Source organism: Centrocercus urophasianus, unplaced genomic scaffold (genome assembly GCF_019232065.1).
Source record: "Centrocercus urophasianus isolate 14NV4802_14NV808 unplaced genomic scaffold, USGS_Curo_1.0 seq_10, whole genome shotgun sequence".
Taxonomy (NCBI): Eukaryota; Metazoa; Chordata; class Aves; order Galliformes; family Phasianidae; genus Centrocercus; species Centrocercus urophasianus.
This window is the reverse complement of record NW_024884142.1, coordinates 8,991,572-9,004,610: the sequence shown is the minus strand read 5'-3', so window position 1 is coordinate 9,004,610 and position 13,039 is coordinate 8,991,572. Positions and strand designations below refer to the sequence as shown.

Below are 13,039 nucleotides of genomic sequence, written 5' to 3'. Positions count from 1 at the left end.
CCTGTCCAACCTGGCCTTAAACACATCCAAGGACGGGGCATCCACAACCTCCCTGGGCAGCCCGTAATTCGGGCAGAGCCTTGCTATTCAGCAAGGCTCTGCCTCGGCCTGGTTCTATGCTTTCATTACTAGCTTGGGTGGCAGGCTAACAAGGTTATTTTTCACTCTGTCTTCCCTTCTCTTTTTTTTTTTTTTTTGAGTGGGAAGGTGAAATGGAGGAGGCGTGCATTGTTTTCTCAGCAGGTAAAGGACTAGAATCCAAAGAGATCTTGGCAGATTTGAATGATGTTCTAAAATCACCAACATGAAGTCCAAAGTCTTAGAATATCTAAGAAAAGTGGAAGATAGAAAACAGTAACTGTCCATGTAATATTACTGAATACAGCTGATCATAAATATGAATCAACAGTGACTATCAGCTGAGCATAAGCAAACAGTAGATCGGTGCTGCAAAAGAAAAGATAGAGGTAATACTGATGAACTAGTAGCAGTGCTATCTAAAGAAAAGAAATGTAATTAATCCATTCAAATCATTCATTCTGCCTATAAAAAAGCCAGGGAAAGACCTTGAAGGTTACAGAAGAAGTACTACATTCACTGTTCTTACAAAGAGGAAACCTGGAAAGAAGCTAGAATAGAGAAACAAAAAGCCCAGAGGTTTTGCAAACAGAATTACGTGTTTCCTTTGGAAAAATAAAAATTAAAATGAATAGGCTGAGCAATTTCCCAGGGAGGAAAACTATAATGAGATATATATACCTATGTATTATATAATATATATGTATACATGTTGCTACTGTGTAAATATCACAGATTCACAGAATCACAGAATGGCCAGGGTTGGAAGGGACCTCAAGGATCATGAATCTCCACCCTCCCCACCACATGCAGGGCCACCAACCTCCACATTTAATACCAGACAAGGCTGCCCGGGGCCCCATCATCAAAAATCTACTTTAATGTGCATCCTTCTAACCATAATACCTTTGAACTGCTTTATTTTGTGATCCACAATGCTTCTGAAGCATCCTTAAGATGTGCAGATCAGTTAACTGCTTAACAGTTCTACAAAGTTCTTACACACAATCAGGATTTGGAATTCACAGTTATGATGGTTCCTCTTCCACAGATGGAAAAAGAACCAACACAGAAACAATGTTTATGTCCAACATTTCTGTATCTCTTAGGAGATAAATACCTAAGTTTTTTACCTTCTTTTAAATGGTAAACAAGTGACATATTCAAAGTGTTTATATGTTTAAATATACGAGTTTCAAAGTGTTTAAATATGTGAGTTTAAATATTATGTTTAAATATGTGAGTTTTTCTATTAAAACGGATGTAGCACTACAACTGACAAAGTACAGGTAATTGTAACACATACTCTGCACCACTATTTATGGTCCTTGTACGCAGACATTAAAACAATCTTTCACTGAAAATGAATGCTTAAGAAAATATTCTACTTTCCTCTCTTTTCCCTGTGGAAGGAATCAGTACGTATTCAGATTATCCTCAAAGATTCTTCTCCAACCGTTCTAAATAAATTCATGCATTAATTCTTCTTGGCGGTTGACACATGCTGATGCCAATTGGCTCAGCCAGAATAATCCAATGATATCTCTGTTTTTGTTTTTGTTTGCTTTAATTTTTATTATTAGGTCATGAAAATATTTAGAGAAGAAATTATGGAAGGCAGAGCACATACTACAATGAAATCTGATGGAAGCGACACGCTGTTGCCAGTCATCCTACAATAGGAGAGAAAGTCCTCTGAGTGATCCCAAGATGGGGGGATCTAAATTAAATCAGACTTACAGAAATAGAAAAAGAAAAAGACTGCCTATACAGTCATCAGGCAAAGCTTAACAAAACTTGTGTGCTACTCTCAAGAATGCTTTTTTGTTTTTGCTTCTGTTTACCACAAAGAAGTGGTGGAAGCACAATGATTTAGATCACTAGACACTCATTCCCAGACAAGAAAAAATGCATCTAGGGGATATTCATTTGTAAATGTTTTTTTGATAGCACACTGTGGGGTTTGATATTTGCCATGCACCCATTACAGAAGGAGCGCAGAAAGTTCTTGCACAGACTGGATGAAAGTTCTGCATCACTGCGTGGCTAAAAAATTCCCAGCCTACACAGGCTGGCAGCCAAAGCTAAATGCTTTGCCCACAGTTTTCAGCAACACAAACAGCTTCGAATGGCAAGAGGAAATAAAATTAAAAAAACTCCTCCATATTAATACTTTCAGGTTTCCTATGACCAGTGAAGAAGTCAAGTAGTTTCTATTATTAGCAGACATTTTACACTAAGTAATCTGAATTCAGAGGCTTTAACACAGGCATTATAGGAAGAATGTTCCGTGCAATTGCTAAACAACTGTGCTGTTTTGTAAGGTTTAGCTTTAAATGCCAAATTTTCTTCAAAAACATCTTACTTAAAGGAACTTCAGCACAGAAGAGCTTGCCCTAAAGAAATAGATACCTTTTAAGCCAAAGAGCTGTTTGGATATTCCAGTTATCAAGAAACATCTTGAAGCTTGTGGAAGACTGAAAAAGAAAACCAAAACAATTATGTCAGTAATTGTAAAACGTTACAAAACATTCCTGAATTCTAGCACACGAACTGCACAAAAAACCTATTTTGAAATGAGCTGAATGAAGAATTTACTCAGCAGTTTATAACCACACAATATTTTAGAAATCAGCTGACAAGTAAAAGATATTCTAAGATCCTTCCCTAAGAGTACAAATGTGTCATTTCTGATTAAAACATACACACTATCTTGATAAACAGAATGTACAGAAAAAGTTAATGTAATTACAATTAAATACCTACGTGGCCATATATTTTGTTTGGAACAACAATGAACAAACCTCTATCTGCTGGATTCTCAGATTTGATATTAGATCCCAACGCGTAACTCCATTTTTGTCGTAGCCTCTAAAACCAAATCCTGCTGCATTATTAATTGCATCTGCTGCAATGAGACAAGAAGAAACAAACTGTAAACTGCCTGTATTGTGTATCACACAACAGGTAGGTAGTTCAAAATATGTTACATTTTAAGGCCTATGCGTATTATTTTTAAATGTAGACGATCACTGTATCAGATGCTTGAACAACCAAAGAATCCATGCTTACATAGGCACTTTCAATTAAAAACCTTCTACAAAAGCAAAAGTATGAATAGTATCATTATCTCACAGTACAGATATCCTTCTCTCTTACACAGCCCCTTGCCTCAGCTTTGTGCACTCACCATGGAGCACCTGGCAATACAAATGGCCCTGGGGAAAACAAGGCCCATCCCTCTCACAATTTACCCTTAAGGAATTGAACGCATCATAGTCAAAAGACTCTCCAGTAGCAGTGCAGTGCAGGTCCTCCAGTGGCAGGACATTAACCCTGTGTGTGAACTCAGATCTCATCTGAAGCACTCTATTCAGATTGTCACCTCTTAACCTACAACTGGCAAGGAATTAGGAATTTGCTCAACTTTTATTACTATGTTGAAGGAATCTGTATTACACATTTACTTATGTATCATTACTATGTATTTTCCTTTCTTCTCAACAGCTTTTTGAAGGTACCAATCTAAAGCACTCAGAAAATAAAAGATCAACCCAAATGCTCTGTTCCTTTCCTGAAGCTGATTCTCCAAACATTCACAAGTCTGGAACAGGGATTTGTGACTCTTGAATTAATAAAGCGTAATTTACACTTTTTCCCTCATCAGTAACAACTTTAATAACTATCTTTTAAAGCAATAAAATTTGTTGCTATACATCTGATATCACAGAAACACAGAATTCTAGGGGTTGGAAGGGACCTCTGGAGATCATCTACTCCAACCCCCTTCTGAAGCAGGTTCCCTACAGTAGGTGGCACAGGAAAGCATCCAGGCAGGTTTTGAACAGCTCCAAAGAAAGAGACTTTACAGCCTCTCTGGGCAGCCAGTTCCAGTGCTCTGTCACCCTCGTGTTAAAGAAGTTCTTTCTTGTGTTCATATGGAATTTCCTAAGTTACAGTATGTGCCCACTGCCCCTAGTTCTGTCAGTGGGCACAACCAAAAAGATCCTGGCCCCATCCATTGACTCCCGCCCTTTAGATATTCACAGGCATTGATAAGCTCCCCCCTAAGCCTTTGCTTCCCCAGGTTTCTCAGCCTGTCCTCACAAGGGGAACGCTCCAGGCCCCTCATCTTTGTGGCCCACTGCTGGGCCCTCTCCAGCAGTTCCCTTCTTTCTTGAACTGAGGAGCCCAGAACTGGACGCAGTACTCCAGATGAGGCCTCACCAGGGCAGAGTAGAGGGGGAGGATCACCTCCCTCGACCTGCTGGCCATGCTCCTTTTAATGCACTCCAGGATGCCATTGGCCTTTTTGACCACAAAAGCACACTGCTGGCTCATGGCCAGCCTTCCGTCCACCAGGACACAAATGTACTTCTCTGCACATCTCCTTTCCAGCAGGTCAGCCCCTAACCTGTACAGATGCACGCAGTCATATCACTGATGTCAACTTCAAGTATTAGACAATGATTTTAAGCTCTCAGAAACAGCTGAACCACAATCCCTTGCTAGCTAGAGCAGAAAGACTACAGTTACCCATTTTATTAACCAGCATTTAGTATTTATTCTAAATAATTCATTTTACGAACAGATTTCTTCTAAGTGCAAAGAATAGCAACACACAGCTCAAAAGCATAACATCCAGCCTTGCACATTCTGCTCACACTATAAGAAGTCTAGATGAGATAAAATTGAAGGAGAAAGTTGAAAAAAACGAGTTAGCAAGCTGGAAGTACAGAATTGATGTCATTTATTTTTTTCACTACTCTACCAAAAACAAACTAACTCTTCACTGCTAGCAAACATAAGTAGAAATCCATGTGAAGAATGATGGGGGGAAGAGTAGAAAATTATTCATTTTTCAGCTGATTCCTGCTTTTGACAGATGCTGATACTGGTGTTTAAGAGCACAATATTCAAAAATATTTCGTTCTGCAACAAGCTCCAAAATTGCTATATCCAGACACGCTGAAAGCACATCATTCAGTGACCAGAAAGCAGTAAATGAGTCATGCCCCTCTGCCACACTAAGGTTTTCTTTATTGCATTGTTTCCCACAGATGCTTTCTCAAAAAAACTACACAACAAATAATGTACAACTGAAGGAGGAAATCAATGAAATCTGTTTTGTGAGACACATCCAGCATGCCAAGTTACATACATACAGCATTTTGGTTTGTGTGTGTTGGGTTTGCTTTTTCTTTGTTTGTTCTGTTTTTTAAAGAACGTGATGCAAAAAGCAAAACACTGCTCAAACCGTATCATCTATTCAGTATCTTAGATGAGGGACCACGGGTGTTCTGCCACTTGTCAAATAGAATTTTTAGTGAACAAAGACTAAAAATGAAGCATCATCAACCCAATTCTGGAAATACCACTGTATCTGCTGCTAACAACACAATTATACATCTGAATTTCAATTTATTCATTTTCTCTTCATGCTTGAATAATAACATCAAGCAAATTACTGATAACTAATACAGAAAGTTTTAAAGCCACTTCTCAGATATGTCTAGAACTCCAAGGATTGCAAATCAGACTAGTTTTAGTACACATTTCAAAAAGAAAAAAAGACATTGTTCATTAAAACAATATCACTCTTCAAAAGCCCTCACGTTTCCCATAGATTTGTTCAGTATTCCGTGATCTCATTTGCCACACTGTCACAACACTGTGCTTAGTGCTGTGGTTGATAGGCTTTGTTTCACAAGAAAGAGACATCATTCAGTATCTTTGACAATGCCTCGTAATATTTACATCTAACAATGTTTTCATGAGGCCTCAAGAGGGCACTGTCTCTTTTTAAAACGCAGTTGGTGCAGCATCTCAAACGAAACAATACAGAGTAGTTTTTTTCCACACTTACCTAAAGTCCATGCAAAATAATACTTGGGTCTGGCAGCCATGAGAGACAAGTATAGGTAGAAAACCCTTACAGGCCACGATGCTGTAGCTCTGAAGTTCTCATCAATGTTGTATTCCACAGGCAATGTTTTTGTAATAGTCATGTGAAAGAGCAAGGACAGTCCACAGATTAAGAGCTTCTGTGCCACAGCTATCTGCAAAGTTTAAGAGAAGAGACTTTGTAAGCTTCCGGTTTTGTTAGTCTTCTGAATACAAAGGTAAGTTGGAGTTAGTCTTTCCTAAACAGGTGTAAATATATGTGTCAGATTTTCAGTAATATTTACTACCAAGTACTTAAAATATTTGGTAGCATTTTAGAGGTGTTCAAGAAATATCCTTATCTCGATTACAGTGTGAGTACCATTGCTTCTGGCAACTCAGCAAATCGAATTCAACCGCAATGAGCCCCTGAGAATCCCTTTCAATAACAGGAAGTTCTTTTGCAACCCTAGTTTTTATCTCATTGTCAAATTACCCAAACAAGTAAGTTGCCAAAACATCATAACGCAGAGCATGTAACTTTGCACTGGACACGTGCAATTACTGCAGAGATTCCAGAAAGAATGACTAAATTTTAGTTCATTTTTGAAACCTTTGGCATAATACAGATGTTTAGTTGCTGCCCAACACAATACATCAATTATCTGTGTTCAATTATCGCAATACCTAAGTTCTAAAACAGTAAAATGCTGAAATAATTTATGCATTGACAGCCAAAACACCTCAGTTCTATAACGCCTTGTTTGCCAACCTAGAATGATCAAGTGATAAGGAGTCAAATAACATGATCACAGACATGTAAAAAGTACATTCTTCAGCTTGAATCTGGACTCAGATTTCCTCAAAATTCAGTGTAGCTATAACCACTACTCTACAGAGGGTGCTACTTTTAGGACACCAGGATTGCTAAGGTTCTGTCGTAAAATGCACAGAGCAATAATGCCTGACATGCACTGCTTTGAGTCAGGAGTCTCACCCATGTTCCGAAGGTGCTTACCAGTGTGGGCAAGCTCCTAAAGGAACACCCGAACCAAGCACTTCAAAGAGAAGATTGCAAACTGTCTGTAAATGATCCAACTCTCAAGTTTTCATCGCAAACAAACTCAGTATTTAAATGTAAATATTACAATTTTAATATATAGTTCTATGACACTAAACTCGGCAGGAAAATAATCAATATAGCTATTTTTCTTTGAAGCACTGAATAAAAAGATACTCACAATCCTTTTGCTGCCCATCCTGCTTCCAGTACTTCAAGTCCTACTTCAATCAGCATAGCTACAAATACCTAGCTCCAAAACAGCTGTTCTGCTCCATAGTGCAGCAGTAAGTGCCCAAATGAACACAAGGATTTCTGCAAGGTGCACAGTACCAAGGTCTCACAGACATGACGTGACACACAGTAAGCACTGTTCTCCCTTTTGTCCATTGCCACTGCTTGTCCATCTTTACACACTCTGTATCATCAACCCAAAATGCACTGGTACCTCTCTGCAGGTTTTCAATTAAATCATGGAGGTGAAAGCCCTTCTTTGAAGGAACAGCAGCAGGTTCTCAATGAAATTCATCTTAAGAAAGAACAGTGAACTCACGTAGACATACCTTTGAAAAATAAACCCTGAGGTTGTCAATCTGTAGTTGCAGAACTTGTATGTACCATAGCAGGATGGTGTTTTTATTTACTTAAATGATGTATTTCTACTATTTTATATCTATTTATAATTTTTTAGCAGCAACATTAAAGTACAGGAAAAAGGATAATAACATCCAGAAGCAGCATGGCATGTTACTTAATGGCTTTTTTTGTTTGTGTTTTTGTTTTTTAACCAGTACTACTTCAAATACATAATTACAAATCCCAGAACCCCCAACCACGCCTGCTGACACCACTCCCAGGCATAGGGAGGCACACTGAAGTCCTCAGCAAACAACACTGGAGGTAACCTTCTACAAGGACTGGGAGCTGCAGGTCCAGGCCTGCTTTAAGCAGCCCTTCAGAAGGACAGTTCAAATACAGGCTGCACTGCAACAAAGCAGTCCTGCCTTTTCTCCTCACCTTGGCTACACATTTTTGCTCTTTTCCTTCTGGGGGGGGTCAGATTCGGGAAGCAAATGAAGAGAAATACCAGTCGTTGGGGTATTTGCCTTGTTTTGTTTTTATTTACTTATTTTTGACAAACTAGCTTTGGATGGGATCAACCGCTCGAATCAGATCACTGTGCCATGAAACGCTCACCAGCACTCTGTGACAGGTACACAACTCAGACGCCACTGCCACAAGTTGATACTTGGGTTGGACTCAACAGATCATTACATTCTAGCCTGAGGCTTGGCTTGCTTAGAGCACTCAAATTTTGAATAATCTTACACGCAAACAGGAATCCACACCTGACACCACAGTTAGTGCAATTGCCATTTGGTTATTCTTTGCCAAAGCATAAACAGGGTTCCACACTCACAGGAGGATTGGTCAGTCCCTACAGGATGAAGAAACTAATTCTAAGAAGTCTGAAGTTTTGTTTCATTCACCCTCCAAAGTTTTCAGTGCATCAAGTCAAAAAGTAAAACTCACTTATTGTGGAATAACTCAGAAACTACAGTCCAAAGTAATTGTTCTGCTAATGAACTGCAAGAACAGAAGCTGCAGGATGGGTCCCTTTTACCTCATGTGAAGTAGAATACACAATTTATTTTTCATCAAGAAGGAAGAAGAGCCTGGCTCGTTTGGCTCTGATGAACAAAAATTAGGCATACCTGTATGAAAAATATGAAATATGGATAATATTGTGAAGGGAAAAAAACTTATTTAGGCTAGAAGAGTGCCAGGGCAAAAACAAATGTGCATTAATTGGTTGGGAATCCAAGTAGGTTGAAAGCTGGATTCCTGACTAGTGAAAGGAGTTCAGGAACAGCTTTCTAATTGAAGCAATAAACGCTGAGTGCACGTAGATGTATCGCTGCATGGAGAAGTACTGTGCATATGAATACAAACAAGAAGCATAAAAGGTGCTCTAGGCCTTATCTGAATATTTTTTTCTTCTTGGCTGATAAAAAATAAGGATTTCAGTATAATACTGAACTACGTTAAAGTGCATCATTTTGTGAAGGATAGCACCTCAGTTAAAAATTACATGTAATTAACCCAGAACTTTCTTAATTTATAGGAAGAGTCTATAGAATATGCAAGAAAGCAGGTATCTGCTGACAGGCATCTCGTATGTTAAGGGTAGCCATAATAAAAAGAAACTTACAAAGACAGATATTAATTTCTGAGAGTTGACACCACTTTGAGCACCAACAATTGATAGCTTGCAAAAAGGCACAATAGGAGGCACATAAGAAATGAGTTTTAATACGCTGATTTGATTCATTTAACATGCAATGAACACAGCAAAAATACTAAACCAAGTTGGTATCATGCAATCGACAAACAGGAGAGGGGAGGAAGCCAGCATGAACTACTTCTGTTATATAAATTATATTTAACAAGAAGCTTATTGTAAACTCAACTGAAGGATTTTTTTTCACTTAGTACATTAACATTTGCCAATCCCCATTACACTTCATTTTTCTGAGTTACCTAACAATTTACACTGACATTAAAGGTAACGTGAGAATCTAGGCACAAATTTAAGACATTAACATGAAGTTAATGGGATTTAAACGTTCTTCTTCTAGAACAAAACAGCGAATTGTTTGATTGATGCAGCAAATGCAGTGAACAAATTATATCATCCACATTTCTCCAAAAGCACAGAATACTCTCTGGTGCTATAAAACACAGCCAGATTTCTCTAATGCCAGTTGGGAGATGAAGTATCAACAGCAGAGTCAACTTCTCTTTTATTTTTTATGTCAAAATCTAACGCAGCATAAATTGCAAAAAACATCAAGCAATTTGAGAGCAATACACTTTAGCAAAAACTGCTTACCTGAAAGAAGAATCTGTTATAGTTTTACATTTGTTTGTATTGACTTTATTTGGGTCACTAGAAAGATTATGCGGTAAAAAGCTATGAAGCCCAACTAGGCAAACAGCAGATGCATGTTCAGAAGTCCTGATACCAGCAGATTGGGTTAGGTCTATTTATCTTACTTCATAATATTTTTCTTCAGAAATAGGAGCTTAGTACATAAGATAAAAGATTGTTTAAAAACCAAGAGTTTGCAACCTAGCCCATACGACACACAAGTGCAGGCTATGGACAGACTATGAAGTGCCAGTCTATGCAAGCAAGTCTCATTTGTCCTTCTCCCTTCTTGACGACTTCCTCAACAGCACACTTGCATCAGCTTGCCAACATGCAGAGCAGGTTAAAATATTATCATTCTCCAGCCACTTGTTTATATTTCTGTGGTGCAACTTACAACAACCACATAAGATTGGTAGAACAGAATGTGCAAAATGTCCTCACCCACATTCAAAGAATGGAAGTGGCTGGAGATGACAACTGATTGAGAAACACTTAAGTGTTCTATTCGCTAGGGGACGGAATCCTCCAGCTAGCAGGATGCGATGAGCAGCTGTGGGAATGCCTTCATCTGCTCTAGCAACTGCTAGCAAAGACAAGCAGGAAACAAGTAATTGTTCCTGGAGTCAGTGAAAGCCATTAATGCAAAGTGCTCCAGTTGACTCCGTAATAATTCTGTTTTTAATACGTAATACTAATTATCTTAGACACAAATGTAAAAGATAGACACACTCCTATTTAAGAACATATGAAGAGAGTGGTAATATTCAGTACCCTCAACATTAAACTCTTTGGATTAAATAAGAAAAGGAACAAGCTCTGGGAGCTTTTAATTCAGACCAGTAAGGTAGGATCAAATGGATTTTCTTCTGCACGTATGTATTCTCTTTTCCAATAGAAGAACAGAGAGAAAAGCAATACACTGTATGGATGGCTAGCCATGCAGCTATCACTAGTATACTAGTATACTACGTTTTACTACATCTTCAGATGAAGGCAAAAAATAACATTGAGCTTCAGCACCTCTCTACACAAATAAAAGCAGGAAAAATTGTTTCCATGAGTGTTTTTCAACTTAATGCATGTGAATGTTTGCTGCTTGCTCCATGCAGAGCAGAAAACATTAGAAAACAATAGAATTTGAGAACTTTCATAAAACTTTGCTGAAATTGTTAAGTCTCATCCACTTTCAAAAGACAAGACATACAGTATGTCTTTACTGCACGCAGCGTACACTTTGAAGAAAACATGCATTAACTGCTTCATCTAAAGATGGCTTTTTACCATATAAGCTTGTTAGGAAGCACCAATTTCATTTGCTTTTGTCCACAAGATCCAGACTGGAAACCATGGAGAAAACCTAGCTTAAAAAGAAAGTATTTAACTTTCTGAACAGAGAACTGTACTGTTGATGAATGAACTCCAGATACAGCTCAGCAGTTATGCCTGTAAACAAACAGTGCAAACCAAGCTTTTCATGCAATGATTACATCAGCATCAGCACTGCAAGAGTCAGAGTCATACATCTTACATTTGGAGAAGGATCCGTTTGTTCATATTTTGTATCTTCCTTCCCATTTGCTTCAGACTGTTGCAGTTGGTATGATCTGCCTTCAATGAAAGTAATATAGTCTTTGTAAGAGCATAACGGGCCTGCCAGGATACCCATGAAATTACAGTTGTAACTTAAATATTCCAGTAGACTTGGCATGCGTCTGTAATTCAAAGACAAGCAGCTTGTGAGATGGAATGTGTAGTTCCACAGAATTTCCACAGCAGGAGAAGTCATACTGCATGTCATTGCTTACTCTAATTGCAGTAAAACCCAAATGCAGAAAAGCAGTTTGTGCACATTTTGTAATCACAACTTAAAATACTCTAAACATAGCATCGCTTTCCAATCCATACTGAGCATTTTCAGAATGATGTCTTTAACTCTTGTGACTTTGTCCTCAATCTGACGCTGAACCTGGGGAAGAAGGTGGAAGGGTGTTTCCCTGAAGTGCTTGTTCAATTGTTTATGTTTTCCTTTTTCCTCAATAACCGAGTCAGTAAACAAAGGTTTGTATTAGCTGGCAACAACCTAAACTGAGGAAAATTCCTCAAGTCAAGACTGTTTAGGCCAGGACAACATAATATTAGCAAGTCTCCTGAATAGAGAAAGGAAAACAGGTAAGTTAAATTCTGAAAAACAGAAACAAGTATTCCTTTGCCAACTACTTTATATGTGTACTAAATGTTAACTAGTCTCCTGTCTGGATGTAATTTGCATATGACACATAGAACTCAGCTTTTACACTGTAGAAAAATATTCCATAGTGATATTTTGCAGAATAGATGCCTGTAATTAAGTTACAAACATAAAATGCATGGATCTGTTTTAGCCGAGTTTGTAAACGCTCAATCCTGAATAGGAGCTGTTGCATTTCTGCACAGCATTAATAAAGCACACAAACCATCAGCTTCTTCCTGCCACCAAAACCAGACTCTCAGATCACTGAAACCCTACCTTACAGCCAAACACCTCTGTGATGGTGTCAAATCTTCATTTTTTCGAAACATACCTAGAAAAGAGCACAGAGAAAAGGAAAAATAAAGAAAAGCTTAAACAACACTTATTAATTAGTACTGGCTTTACTCAGTAGAGCAACCCTCATGCTGCAGTATAATCTTTTTCTTTATGTCCTCAAGTAACTTCAGAAGTATTATGTCACATAATATTTTAGTTGGAATTGGATCAATCATTTCTTACTGTTGACAAAATTACAAACTTATATATCCTCAGCTATATCCAACAGTGTCCAAACCTGAAACCACGTGGATTTCATGATTGCATTAAGAAGGCTTGTAGTAAGTGGTGAAAAACACAGTTCCCTTACATTTCTTCAGGTTTCAAAGTCTGCAGGTTTCAGAACCCTTTACTCCCTGTCTGGGAAGTTAAAATCCAGTCCCCATTAACACAGCAGTAACCCAGGATCATACACCTCCGATATGTAATATGAACACAGCCTAAGACAGATTTATGCTGCTCAAAGCCCAGTGCAGACCTTTACAAGGTACCTCCGTGCTGTAAGTAAGGACTATAA

At 38.3% G+C, this 13,039-nt stretch overlaps 1 protein-coding gene across 2 annotated transcripts in view; it reads right to left on the bottom strand.

Annotated features, from left to right (window-relative positions):
• Positions 1–13,039, bottom strand: part of MBOAT2 (membrane bound O-acyltransferase domain containing 2) — a 90,588-nt gene that overhangs the window by 10,101 nt on the left and 67,448 nt on the right. For both annotated transcript variants that reach the window (XM_042813428.1, XM_042813437.1), the window contains 5 exons: positions 12,463–12,517; positions 11,485–11,668; positions 5,945–6,137; positions 2,883–2,986; positions 2,491–2,555 (listed from right to left, as the gene is read on the bottom strand). In XM_042813428.1, coding sequence (XP_042669362.1) covers positions 2,491–2,555; positions 2,883–2,986; positions 5,945–6,137; positions 11,485–11,668; positions 12,463–12,517 — 601 coding nt within the window. The remainder of the gene's footprint in view (positions 1–2,490; positions 2,556–2,882; positions 2,987–5,944; positions 6,138–11,484; positions 11,669–12,462; positions 12,518–13,039) is intronic.